Below are 12,983 nucleotides of genomic sequence, written 5' to 3'. Positions count from 1 at the left end.
GCAGCCTTTTTGCTACAATCGAGATCAACGGAGAAGCTGCTGAAATGCATTAGTGCGTTTTTGCCGCATATTGCGGTTTATTTTACTTGCAAAAAAAATGTGCACTTATTAATTTTTGGCTAAAAATGTGAACGTATCCTTTAAAAGAAATGCTAGAGTGCATGGAGCCTTAAAAAAAACAGATCAAAAGTAAAAGGCGCAGGTGTGAAGCCAGCCTTAGTAAGATCTTGTATAGATCCTGGAGGCTTTGTATGGTTTTGGGTGGAATAAAGCCTCCAGTCCTTGGTTTACCTGTTAGCCAGATCTCTCTAATCAGCCATTTATAGATGTGGGCTGAGTATGGAGAACTCTGCTGTTTGAGAGCCTGACGCTGGGGAGAAGGCTGACTTGTGGCAGAGTACAGGAAGGGTATGTGCGGCTTGCATTGGGGTATTATATATATATATATTTATTTATAGTAACTTTGTAAAGTATTCTTTAGGAAGGAGTTTGTGTTGTGGATTTAGATCTTTTCTTTGATGTTTGGTTCCACTCCCATGATATAACTGGACCATTTTCTTTTTATTCATAAGCTGTGAATCCATGTAATATAGTGGAGATGAGCACTGACTGTGAGGGGGTTGGGTACTGGGGGGCAGATACCTGCTCTTCCTTGCCAGGTTAAAAAGGTGGCACTAGTATATGTACTGCAATCAGCACAAACTGATTATATATATATATATATATATATATATATATATATATATATATATATATATATATAAAATTTTAATACTAAAATATTTAACTGGGGTTCTTGTTGACTTGGGAGGGCTTTCAGATAAGTCCCTCATGTCTGTGGGTCCAGGGATGTGGGGAGGAGGCCCTTGCGATCAACATGGGGACAAGGTGCTTTGTTAGAAGGGTGTTCTGAATGTTGAGGGCAAGTGTCCTGGTATGGTTCAGAAGGGGGGTACATGCTCACTGCCCCCCTTCCCTGGACAGCCAGGCTGCATGCTTGGGAAGAGGGTCTGAAAAGCATTTTGGCATTACCCTATGATTTTTACATGGGGGGTATCCCCTTAAAATCTTTGCCAGACTCCTATCTAGGATAAAGTTTGCCATAGCAATTGGGTGGGGGGATGTGTAGGGGTTTTTTTCTTATAAAAGAGAAGGGTTGGGGAGAGGTGCCAAGCCACTAACAGTGTAGCAAATTTTATTTAATTAAAGTGTATAAAATACAGTAATTATGCACTCAGACATCGCTAATAAAAAGCATTGGATTGAGCTCCAAAAGATGACTCCAGTCCACATCAGTGCCACTGTCAGGAGCCCTGTGGAGCCAAAGTTGCCCGGGGAGCTCCAGCTGGATACCAGATCTGTTGGAGAGCTGACCAAGGCGCTGTCAAATGTGCAGGGTGCTGTGTCCAATCGGAATGTGTTTCGGAAGCCAAATCACACACCCTTCATCAGCTGGGTTCATTTGGCCTCCAAAATGTCCTCCCTGGATGTTTGACAGCTCTCCAACAGATCTGGTCTCCAGCTGGAGCTCCCCAGGTGGCTTGCTTGGATCCCTGCTTTGGCTTCACCTGGCTCCTGACAGTGGCACTGATGTGAACTGGACTGAGGTCTTCCTTTGGAGCCCGATCCAATGCTCCTTACCAGCAGTATCTGTGAGGGTGTAACTATTGAATGTTTTTTGGTTTTCTTGGCTCCTCTCCCCATCCCTCTATTTTGTAGCGCCTAGGTTCGCAACCTTCACCAGCCAGTGGTGGTAGCAACAAACTATTTACAACCTTACCTCCGGGATTATATTTTGTATGTATAATTTTTTTTTTTGTGTATTTAAAATGTATGTACCATTACACACAAATTGTTGATGGTTTTATTACCTATATCCAATTTTGTAGATCCACATGTTGATGATTTTCAATTATTGTAAGTCCCCCATACACTCCGTGTGTGTTGCACCATAACCAAGGACCATGCAGCTGCTGGAATCCTCGCAACCAATGATTTAATTGGTTGCTAGGATGCCCGCATGTTGGTTAAGGGTGTCATTGGTTGCTAGGACACATGGCATTATCGGTTACTAGAATGTAGGTGGCTCCTTGCATCCTAGCAACCAAAGATGCATGCTGCCTGCACAGCAGGAAGAAGTGAGACTAAATGAATGGCTTCTGGCTACAGCCAGAGGTTTGATTTAGTGGGTGATCACCCTAGTCAGTTCGCAAATGGCGAACAACCACAGTCTGCATATATCCCGGGTAAAGAGAATTCCTACTTTACATGCACACAGGTAAATGAGGGGTCCTAACCCCTTACCTGTCTTGTATAGTGGTGTTTGGAAATCCAGTTGTAGAGAGGCGATCAAAACACGAGCAGGAAGTGCTTGAGTTTTTAGAAAGCCAATTACCTGCTCCAAAGTGGCACAGAAATACTCTTTGCCTTTCCTAAACCAACCCCCATATTTCACTTAACATTTCATGCATTTAGAATCCCCTGCTATTTACTTTTTTTTTTTTTTTTAATTTTATTTTAGATTGGAGTTCCGAAACACTCTGGGTCTGCTGTCTTCTCCAATGGTCAATCTTCTACTGCTGTGAGCCATGATTGCCCTTGGAGTCTTCCTCATTCTTTGTTTTAATTTAGTCCAGGGTCAATTCCCACGAGCCTGCACCACAGATACTGCAATTCAGACAAAAATCTGTTGCCCGCTTTGGAAGGATGGCAGCCCCTGTGGTTCCAACTCAGGCCGCGGCAGATGCCGTAACCGGATTACAATTACCCCTTTTGCAGCTGGCACAGTGCCCCAATATGACGACGACCGCCTGGACTGGCCACATTTTTACTATAACTCCACTTGCGAGTGCTTCAAAGACTACAGAGGCTATGACTGCGGTGACTGTAAGTACGGGTATTTTGGAGAACAATGTGACCGCAAAAACAACATTGTGCGCAAAGAAATTCGAGAACTTTCTTTTCTGGAAAGGAAAAAATTCTTCAGCTACTTGGCACTGGCCAAAACCACAATAAGTCAAAATTTTGTCATCTTATACACTGGAGACCGCCACCACAAGGACACGTACCGCTTTATTGATGCCTTCATCTATGATGTTTTTTCTTGGATCCATTACTACTCCACAAAACCACTTCTGTTAGATGGGGACTTTCTTTTAAACAGAAACTACGCCCATCAAGGTCCAGCTTTTCCCGGTTGGCATCGGCTGGGCCTCCTCTTCCTAGAGAGACAAATTCAGCTCTTGACAGGGGATGAAAACTTTGCCCTTCCTTATTGGGACTGGCGAGGAGAGAAAAAATGCTCCATCTGTAACGATGACTTCTTCGGGGATAATGACGTGCAAGGGTTTATCAGTAGATACTCCCATTTTGCCACTTGGAAGGTAGGTGGGGAACCTTTCTCAGGTTTGTACTGCTCTTCAGGGCTCTGTTAGAGAAACTTCCCCTCACTTTGCTTTTTTTTTTTTTTTTGAGGAGGATGCCAACAAACTGCTTGTGCTGTTGAATATTTGTCCTCGCTTAGGCCTTGTGAAATATTGTCACCGTAACCATTAGAGATGGACAATCTCTAAAGTGGAGCATTCACATCTGCATTGCTTTCCCCAGTTTTGCACAGAGCAAGGATCTATATGGAAACCCTTGCCAATCTGTTATTAGAAATTTGGACCAGACCTGTGGACAGGTAGTCTCCATTTTCCAGAACCAGTGACACTGGACTGCAGCGGCAATGCCGAGGGGAGGAAGTGGAGAGAAACTGGGATTCTGGCTTCCTCGGTCAGAAAGGACCGTGATCTAGTTGGATGCTCTTGTCCCATGTGACCCTGGTGGTAGGGCTGCCACAGGGCCCCATACAGCCAACCTGATGTTGTGCCCCCCCAAAGTGTGTGTTTTCTATGCTTCAGTTATGAATGAACACAGTGACTGATTGGTACCTTGTTCATTTTAGGAAAGGAAGGGGCTGGTAAATGACTTTTATCGGATTTCCCCCCCCCCACTCCATATTGAAGGGTCCTATAGTGTGCTTGCAGCTCGGTGGGAAGGAAAGGAGGGAAGCCAGCAGCACTGAGGGGGTGGGGGCACACAGGGGATGCCTGGATAGCAGCAAGGGGGGGGGGGGGAAAACATATGGTGCACAGGGAGGGTGATGGGTCTTGTGGGGGGGGGGGTAACTACTGGAACTGACCCCTGAATGGCTCTCTGCAGCAGCTGAAAGCCAGTGGGAGGAAAAGAAGCTAGCTTTCAGCTGCTGCAGAGTCATACAGGGGATTGGTTCCAGTGATTGCTGGCATTCTACCTAATCCACAAATATGGCTTTTATGTCGCTGTGCCCCAACTAGTATTTTAGCTTTTGAGGGATGAAACTTACTCCTTTGATGTATGTATATTCTTTTAGAGCTCCCCATGTCAGGGAGACAGATCGGAGCCCCCCTGGTGTCATGAGGCCAACCTGTTTCCTTCCCGGTTTCCCCAGAAGGTGACCATCTTAGCACCCAGGTGCCACTTCCATAGGAAGCTAGTCTTTTCAGATGCTAATTGATGACCATCTGTCTCTCAATACCTGACTGTTTCTTTAATGACCAGGCATACAACTAAATCTACGATTACATTGTCATATTTTCTACAGGTCACATCTTATCTACTCAAATCTGTACACTTGTGTCACATTTACATCACTCCCTCCCTACCCACATCTGGCTTTTCCAGCTGCCAGGGCCCTTTACAGGACTGGTGGTACCCCATTATCCACGTCCTGCCTGATGGCCATCTTAGGTCAAGCAGAGTTTCTCTGCCCACAGGTTTTGGCATGCTTTGTGAGTGGCTAGAATAGGGACAGGTTCCCTGTCAGTCAGCACTACCAATTGGGAAAGGTTCTGGTGAAGGAGGGAGAGAGTAGGGACTATGTTTACCTTCTCAGGAAGCTTCCCCTTTTTGGTTGGATTAGCCAGGCGGTACTTCACTTCTCATGGTGGACGCTGTGGACAACTGAGTCTACATACCTCTGTCTCTGCATTGAGCTGATGTAAGTGATATTGGTCAGGTTAGCTCTCCCGTCAGGCCTGGTTGTACTGTTGAGCTACTTGTACAATACATTGTTTTTAGCAAATCGGGACTCTGTATACTTTCTGCCCGCTGCACCTACCCAACACCCCTGAATACTGTTGATTGCAGCATAGCATATAACCATAATGGCCAGTTGTAAATACATGGTTTGACCATTTTGCAGCATGCACAAAGCCCTGATGGTGCTAATAAAGACTTGGGATGAAGTTCAATACCAGCAATGAGCAGGTTTTGTCCAGCCTCATTTCCTGACCCCAGAAAAGCTTTTAGCTGAATGGGAACACATTCCCACAGATCCCAAATCTTGAGCCTTTCCAGAAGGGTTGAGGCTGTTGGGAGTCAGTGGCATGGCCAGTGCTGTAATACCCATGGTTATGAGATGTCCAAAAACCTGTAATGGTCAAGTATCCGGAGGATTTGTGCTAGTAGGAATGATTGTGGGGGATTGGTGCGAGCAGAGGGGATTTGGGGGCATTTTTGCTGGGAGAAGCAGATTTGTAGTTTGTGTGTGTATAATTTTTGCCTACAGGGTGAAGATTGGTGTACTGGGGAAGGGGGGGGGGGGTGGATTTTTACCGACTGTAACAGAACCGTGCCAGCCTGCATTGCATATTAGGATATCGCTTCCCTGTCCGAACACGGACCACACAAGACTAGACACCAGTCTTGAAGTAAACCAGGAAATTACTTTTATTTTAACAGATACAAGATGTATACGGTCAAGGGACCCCCCCCCCCCTGCATAATGACACAGCCAATACAAACATACATCCCATAATTTTCTCCCATGCAAGACACACTAGAACAATGGGATGGAACCACATGGCATTAAATCAACAACCCCCCCACCCTATTAGGAAAGATCACCCTGTACCCCTAACAGGCACAGGGTGACTTGCACATAATAGGGATATGGGGAGCTGAGACAGGGGTCTCCCCACCTCTCCAAAGTGAGCTGTGTTCCATGGGCCCCCCACTCAAAGTGACTCCCATCACGCCAACAATGCTTCTACATTTGGGGGGGGGGTTGACATCTTCACCCAGGCCACTAGATTGCCTTGTCCCAGCACTGTGAGTGGCTGTCCTGCTACACTGAATGCAGGAGGTTGGCTACTTGGCACCATTTGAAGAGAGACTTGAAAAAGGGGGCACCATACGCCAGCAACACATTGTCTAGGCAACAGGTGTACACATCTGTCCCCCTTCCCCATTCTGTTAGCTGTGCCAGCTCTGTGTATAGCCAGGGGGCATGCATGGTAGGTCAAGCTCCGTCTCGGTGGTGTGGGCTCAGAAGCTTTGGCAGCTTACTCCAACTCCATTCATCTTGTGAGTGGGCTCCATCCTAATGGAGGACTTGTTTCATCCGCTGGGAGAGGTAGCATCTAAGAGGCAGTGGTTGCACAAGCCCGCATACAGAATATCTTATTGTCAGTGCAATCATTTTTAAGGTGGTGTTTTGATAACATCTACCACAATGGGGCGATCGGACTCTCTAGGTTTTTGGGTTTATCCAGTGTCCATTACCAGCTGGAATCTGCAGTTACAAGTGTATACCTATACCAGGGGTGGACTGACCATTTGGAAACTCTGACACTGCCCGAGTTCCTGGGGTCAGTAGGGGGCCCCATGAGATGCCCCTGGTACCTTTTTTTTCATAGTCTTGTTTTGAGCAAGGACACAGGGGCCCCATGATCCCCCTATTGCCCAGGGGCCCCATGAGTTGTCAGTCTGCCCCTGACCTATACCATTGATGGACTCCACATACATGACCAATGACTGAATTCATTGGAAGACTATGGCGATGTGCACACTGGCCCAGTGGTGGTTTTGATTGCTGCCATTCAGAGTGCTTTGCATCTTTAATCAATGCAAAGCATTCTCTGATTTGACCAGGTGAAGCACATGGCTGTACGTACACTTGGCTATATATGGGCCCTGGAATTTAACATAAAAATGGGAGTAAAAATTTAATCAAACAAGCATTCATCTAACAAGGCTCTTTCCCTTAGTCTATTTGCAGCGGGTACAACTATATTGATGTTTACTGCCTGAGTGCTGTAGACTATAATCAGATGGAAAGACTACACAGGAAGCCTGGAGTTGAAAATGGAACCTTCCTACCCACCTTCCAAGATGTAGAGGACACGCTGAAATGGGAAGCCTTTGACACCATTCCCTACTACAGGACCTCAAAGAAAAGCTTCCGTAATGCTTTAGAAGGTCAGCAAACAGTATATTATATAAAAAAAGTTGGCTTTTGGTTTGTTACAATGTCACTGTGGGGATCTCGCCTTTATTCCCTGTCTTGGGGAGATTTACTAAAACTGGAGCCCTCCGAATCGGATGCAGCTGTGCACGGTAGCCAATCTGCTTCTAACTTCAGCTTGTTTAATCCCACCCCCCCACCCCCTTCCAGTCCTGGACACTTTTCAGCTTTCAGCGCTCACACGTTGAATGACAATTGCGCAGTCATGCAACACTGTACCATATGAATTGTTTAGCATTTTCTGTGGACAAAGCTTTATTTTGGTGGTATTTATTCACCACTGGGTTTTTTTTTTAAGTCCGTTTTGGCTGAAATGTCATTGCAGCAACTGAAAATGGTACTCGGTAGTTTGTATGGCCCCCACATGCTTGTATGTATGCCTCTCAATGTCAGGACATGAGACAGATGGTGTCCTGGGGGACTTCCTCCCATATCTGGACCAGAGCATCACTGAACTCCTGGACAATCTGAGGTGCAACTTGGTGGTGTCGGATAGACCAAAACATAACATCCCAGATGTGTTCTATTGGATTTAGGTCAGGTGAGCATGGTTGGCCATTCACTGGTATCAATTCCTATCCTCCATGAAATGCCTGCATACTCCCCCCACATGAGGCCAGGCATTGTTCTGCACCAGGAGGAACCCAGGACCTGCTTGAGTGATGTGGTCTTGGCCTCCAATGAAGACCCAATTTTGAGCTGCTTTTGTTTTCCTGTTACTCATGATTCCTAAAGGACTTGGATTCTTGATGGTTGTTTTGGCCCTCGTTTATGTATGGATTATTAAATTTGGGTCCCCCTCTTTATCATGGGGAACCCCAGATTTGTAGAGTGCTGCTGAATCCAAGCCCCCATGTTCAATTAATGACCCAGTTTGCTGTTTCAAAGAGCTGAACCGAGCACCTCTCCTAAATCACCTTCAGATAAGACAAGTGCCCAAAGTTCCGTACCCTGTCCAATACTAAAAAAAATAAACTGAACTGTGATATGTTGAGTAAAGGACCCCACAGTATAGAAATGCATGTGCCTGAACCTGTAAAATCACAGGGGCCCCATAAAAACTTGTGTAACCGATGTTTAAACCTTTTTATGTAACATGGACCAACGCTATCTAGCCATGTAAGGGTTTTTTGCCAACTCTTTATTGGCTTCTGGTACCAAAAACATGAAGTTTTATCCAAGCACCACAAACTGAAACCACTAATTTCATACATATTCAATGCAATTGTATCAATCTAGATCTCCACACTGTTTATTTTGTTGGGGAAAAAATTGCCATGGCTACTTTGGAATAAGGGCAGGTGATTCATGTAGCATTTACTTCCTGGAATCCATCTGTCCTTGGCTCAGGCATGCAGACAGGAGGATGTGCTTGGCTGAGAGCCCCACTCCAGATGGAAGGAAGGATAATGCCCATGAAGACTCCCAACTGAAGAAATGTAAAAATAGGAAGATATATTATTTTTTTCTTAAGTCTAGCAGCATACAAATTAAATGGTTAAGGTTGATGAATTTAGTCCCACTTTTGGTAAAGACATGGGAGCTGGAATGAGAAATTTAACCAGATATTGCCTTATGATCTTTTTGTAGGCTTCTTGAACCCAGCAGATGGCACGACCCTGCGGCTTAGCATGCATAACCAGGTCCATGTCTTTATGGGTGGGACGATGTCTGAGGTTCCAATCTCCAGCAATGATCCCATCTTTGTACTTCACCATGCTTTTGTTGACAAGTAAGTGTGGTGGTTGGGTTTTTGTGGTGGTACTAGGGTTTTTGTGGTGGTACTAGGGTTTTTGTGGTGGTACTAGGGTTTTTGTGGTGGTACTAGGGTTTTTGTGGTGGTACTAGGGTTTTTGTGGTGGTACTAGGGTTTTTGTGGTACTAAACATCTTACATCAAAGATGAGCAACTTGCTAGAAAGATGGGCCTTCTACTATGGCCTATGACATCACAAAGGGTCACCTCTAATTAGTATTTGTAATGCTGCAGAAAATTGGGCTGTAAACATAACGGGTGGTTAGAGGAGACTGGAGACGTGTTATATCCCTTAGATCAGGGGTGGCCAACTGTGGCCCTCCAGCTGTAGAACTAGTTACAAGCATGACTCCTAAAAGGCAGAGGCATGATGGACTGTCAGTTTTGCAATGCCTCATGGGACTTTTAGTTCTGCAACAGCTGGAGGGGCCACAGTTGCCCACCCCTGCCATAGATTATACAATTTCCTTTTAATTCCTTGATTGTCGCCAGGAAGCCCTCCCACCAGTGCTATTCTGTTCTACCAGCAGAGAGCCTTCTCTGCCAGCAACACGGTGATCTCTACTGCTGACTATAATTGTTGGTAGTGATGCATGGGGGGGAAAACTCCAACATTCTGGTTGTACTGAAGATATTGATGGGTCAACTTCAATACAACCAGCCTGTCCATAGATGGGTCAAATTTTGCCTAGTACCCGTTGAACCCTTTGTGATTTGATCCAGCTATGGCTGGCTTTAGATATTATGGTCATTAGTTTTTTTTTTTTTTTTTAGAATTTAACTCACACTGCAGTGATATCAGTAGACATGCAGAACAAAAAATTTAGTTCGATTTGATAAGTTGCTAATTTAGTTTGTTGCATTCATGAAAGTTTTGAGATTCAAATTTCGAAAGACAGCTGTAGTCTCTTCTATTCCTTATTTTCTATTAAATGTTCTAATGTATTTCCTATTCTCTGAAATTTAAATTTCAGAAAATTGTCTCTTCTCGGCCCTCTGTGTCTGTCTGGCTCTCTTCTCGGCCCTCTGTGTCTGTCTGGCTCTCTTCTCGGCCCTCTGTGTCTGTCTGGCTCTCTTCTCGGCCCTCTGTGTCTGTCTGGCTCTCTTCTCGGCCCTCTGTGTCTGTCTGGCTCTCTTCTCGGCCCTCTGTGTCTGTCTGGCTCTCTTCTCGGCCCTCTGTGTCTGTCTGGCTCTCTTCTCGGCCCTCTGTGTCTGTCTGGCTCTCTTCTCGGCCCTCTGTGTCTGTCTGGCTCTCTTCTCGGCCCTCTGTGTCTGTCTGGCTCTCTTCTCGGCCCTCTGTGTCTGTCTGGCTCTCTTCTCGGCCCTCTGTGTCTGTCTGGCTCTCTTCTCGGCCCTCTGTGTCTGTCTGGCTCTCTTCTCGGCCCTCTGTGTCTGTCTGGCTCTCTTCTCGGCCCTCTGTGTCTGTCTGGCTCTCTTCTCGGCCCTCTGTGTCTGTCTGGCTCTCTTCTCGGCCCTCTGTGTCTGTCTGGCTCTCTTCTCGGCCCTCTGTGTCTGTCTGGCTCTCTTCTCGGCCCTCTGTGTCTGTCTGGCTCTCTTCTCGGCCCTCTGTGTCTGTCTGGCTCTCTTCTCGGCCCTCTGTGTCTGTCTGGCTCTCTTCTCGGCCCTCTGTGTCTGTCTGGCTCTCTTCTCGGCCCTCTGTGTCTGTCTGGCTCTCTTCTCGGCCCTCTGTGTCTGTCTGGCTCTCTTCTCGGCCCTCTGTGTCTGTCTGGCTCTCTTCTCGGCCCTCTGTGTCTGTCTGGCTCTCTTCTCGGCCCTCTGTGTCTGTCTGGCTCTCTTCTCGGCCCTCTGTGTCTGTCTGGCTCTCTTCTCGGCCCTCTGTGTCTGTCTGGCTCTCTTCTCGGCCCTCTGTGTCTGTCTGGCTCTCTTCTCGGCCCTCTGTGTCTGTCTGGCTCTCTTCTCGGCCCTCTGTGTCTGTCTGGCTCTCTTCTCGGCCCTCTGTGTCTGTCTGGCTCTCTTCTCGGCCCTCTGTGTCTGTCTGGCTCTCTTCTCGGCCCTCTGTGTCTGTCTGGCTCTCTTCTCGGCCCTCTGTGTCTGTCTGGCTCTCTTCTCGGCCCTCTGTGTCTGGCTCTCTTCTCGGCCCTCTGTGTCTGGCTCTCTTCTCGGCCCTCTTTGTGGGTTTTTGTTTTCTTCAAATTTTGAAAGACTGCTATAATTAGTTTAAAGCAAATCTGTGTTTACATTTTGTTCAAAATGTCTGACTCTCCGAAATAATAAATTGTCAATTTCAATTCAGAACAAAATGAACCGCACAGGTCTATGTAAGGGTCAGAGTAAGAAACCAGCATAGGGGGAAACTCTGGCTTCAAAAACACCAGAAATGTAGAATTCTGAAGCGATTTCCTGGGCTGAAATGCTGGAAGATGTAGGAGAAACAAACTAGAAAAGGTATATTGTCGGAGTTTGCCAGTTTAGAAACCTGCTGGGGGTCTCTAACCCCTTTTAGGACCGCCTAATGTATAAAGGCAGCTGTATTGTGGGCCTAATGCCGGCATGCTGCAAATGTGTTGCTGTGGTGTCTGTACTGTGACCAACAATCAGGGTGGGTAAGTGACTCCAAATGGGTATCCTCCCTGTGCAGCTGATCTGTCATGTGTTTGGGAGCCCTCCTACTGGCCTTGGGCATTGTGGGTCACCTAAAGGATGGCTTCTGGTATCATAAAAGTTAAATTTTCCTAATTAAAGTGTTTATTTTATATATAAATATTCTGGTTGTGTACATTGCTTAAAGTCCACAAAATATTTGTAGGATCTTCGAGGAATGGCTTCGCAGACGCAAGGCAACGCCAGACATGTACCCTGATAATGAAGAACTAGGTCACGGTCGTGACGATTGCTGCACTCCGTACTTTCCGTGTTACAGGAACAAAGACCTCCTTCGCACCTCCGACAAATTTGGGTACACCTACTCTAAATACCAGGGGTTGTAACTCTCCCTTGAAGTAAGGCTTGAGGTTGGGATCTGCCATTTTGTGATGGAAACCCTGTCAAATGACTGATCTCAAGACCACAACAAGATCTCATGGAGTTTGTTCAGCAGGTTCACCTCCAAATGATCTCTATTGGCTTCCGAGCGTTATTTATGTTAAAAAGAAAATATAACTTTAATAAAAAAATAAAATGACATTAATGGTGTCTTGTATTTATCTGAAAATGCCACTTAATTGGCTGTAATTGTGATTTGGTAACATCTACACCAGCCCATGGGAATGCTGGGGCACATGAACCAAAGCAATATTTAAAATTCTGATTTGTACTCTTCAAAGTGAAACAAAAATGAAATTCCTTTTTTAAAAGGAATTTTTCATTGTTTTTTACTTTGAAATTTTCCAAGCATGTTTAACCACTTCAAGGCCAGACACTTGTACCCCCTTCCTGCCCAGGCCAATTTTCAGCTTTCAGCACTATCACTTTGAATGACAATTGTGCGGTCATGCAACACCGAACCCATATGAATTTTTTTTTAGCACTTTGAGACCAAAAACTTTTTATTTTGGTAGTATGTATTCACCACTGGGACTTTTTTTTTTTTTTTTTTTTCTTTTGCTATAAATGACAGTATATCTTGGCCAAAATTAATTCAGTTATCTTTTTTTTTTTTAGTAAAAAAAAACCCAAGTTGGCTTATAACCAAAAATGTTTAACTTTTTATATATACAATCACCCTAGCAGTACAGTCAACATGGTGACACTGTACTAGTGGGGGGTGATGAATGTTTTTACACTGATTGCTTTCCACCCATAAAGGCTGTAAAAGCAATCATTTCTCCTCTCTGGCTGCATTCCTGCAGCCACTGAGAAATACTGTGAGCTAAGATTGGTCACAGCTTGTCACATGGTTCAAGGCTGTTGTGAATAGCCCCGTACCATGTGATCTCTGTGA

General features: G+C 45.6%; 1 protein-coding gene across 2 annotated transcripts in view; it reads left to right on the top strand.

The window, feature by feature from the left end:
• Window positions 1-2,505: 2,505 nt before the first annotated feature.
• Window positions 2,506-12,983, top strand: part of LOC149429168 (tyrosinase-like) — a 19,985-nt gene continuing 9,507 nt past the window's right edge. The window contains exons 1-4 of one of the 2 annotated variants that reach the window (XM_089666661.1): window positions 2,506-3,383; window positions 7,071-7,281; window positions 8,918-9,059; window positions 11,850-12,226. In XM_089666661.1, the coding sequence (XP_089522787.1) occupies window positions 2,589-3,383; window positions 7,071-7,281; window positions 8,918-9,059; window positions 11,850-12,030 (1,329 nt within the window). In that variant the 5' untranslated portion in view covers window positions 2,506-2,588 and the 3' untranslated portion in view covers window positions 12,031-12,226. Of the gene's footprint in view, window positions 3,384-7,070; window positions 7,282-8,917; window positions 9,060-11,849; window positions 12,227-12,983 lie in introns of those variants that run through there. The other variant, XM_089666663.1, reaches the window with a different exon arrangement.

The sequence above is a fragment of the Staurois parvus genome, unplaced genomic scaffold (assembly GCF_062004578.1).
Source record: "Staurois parvus isolate SC_StPar_1 unplaced genomic scaffold, SC_StPar_1.0 ptg002763l, whole genome shotgun sequence".
Classification (NCBI taxonomy): Eukaryota; Metazoa; Chordata; class Amphibia; order Anura; family Ranidae; genus Staurois; species Staurois parvus.
Note: the sequence above shows the minus strand (reverse complement) of the source record. Positions and strands in the feature narration are given on the sequence as shown.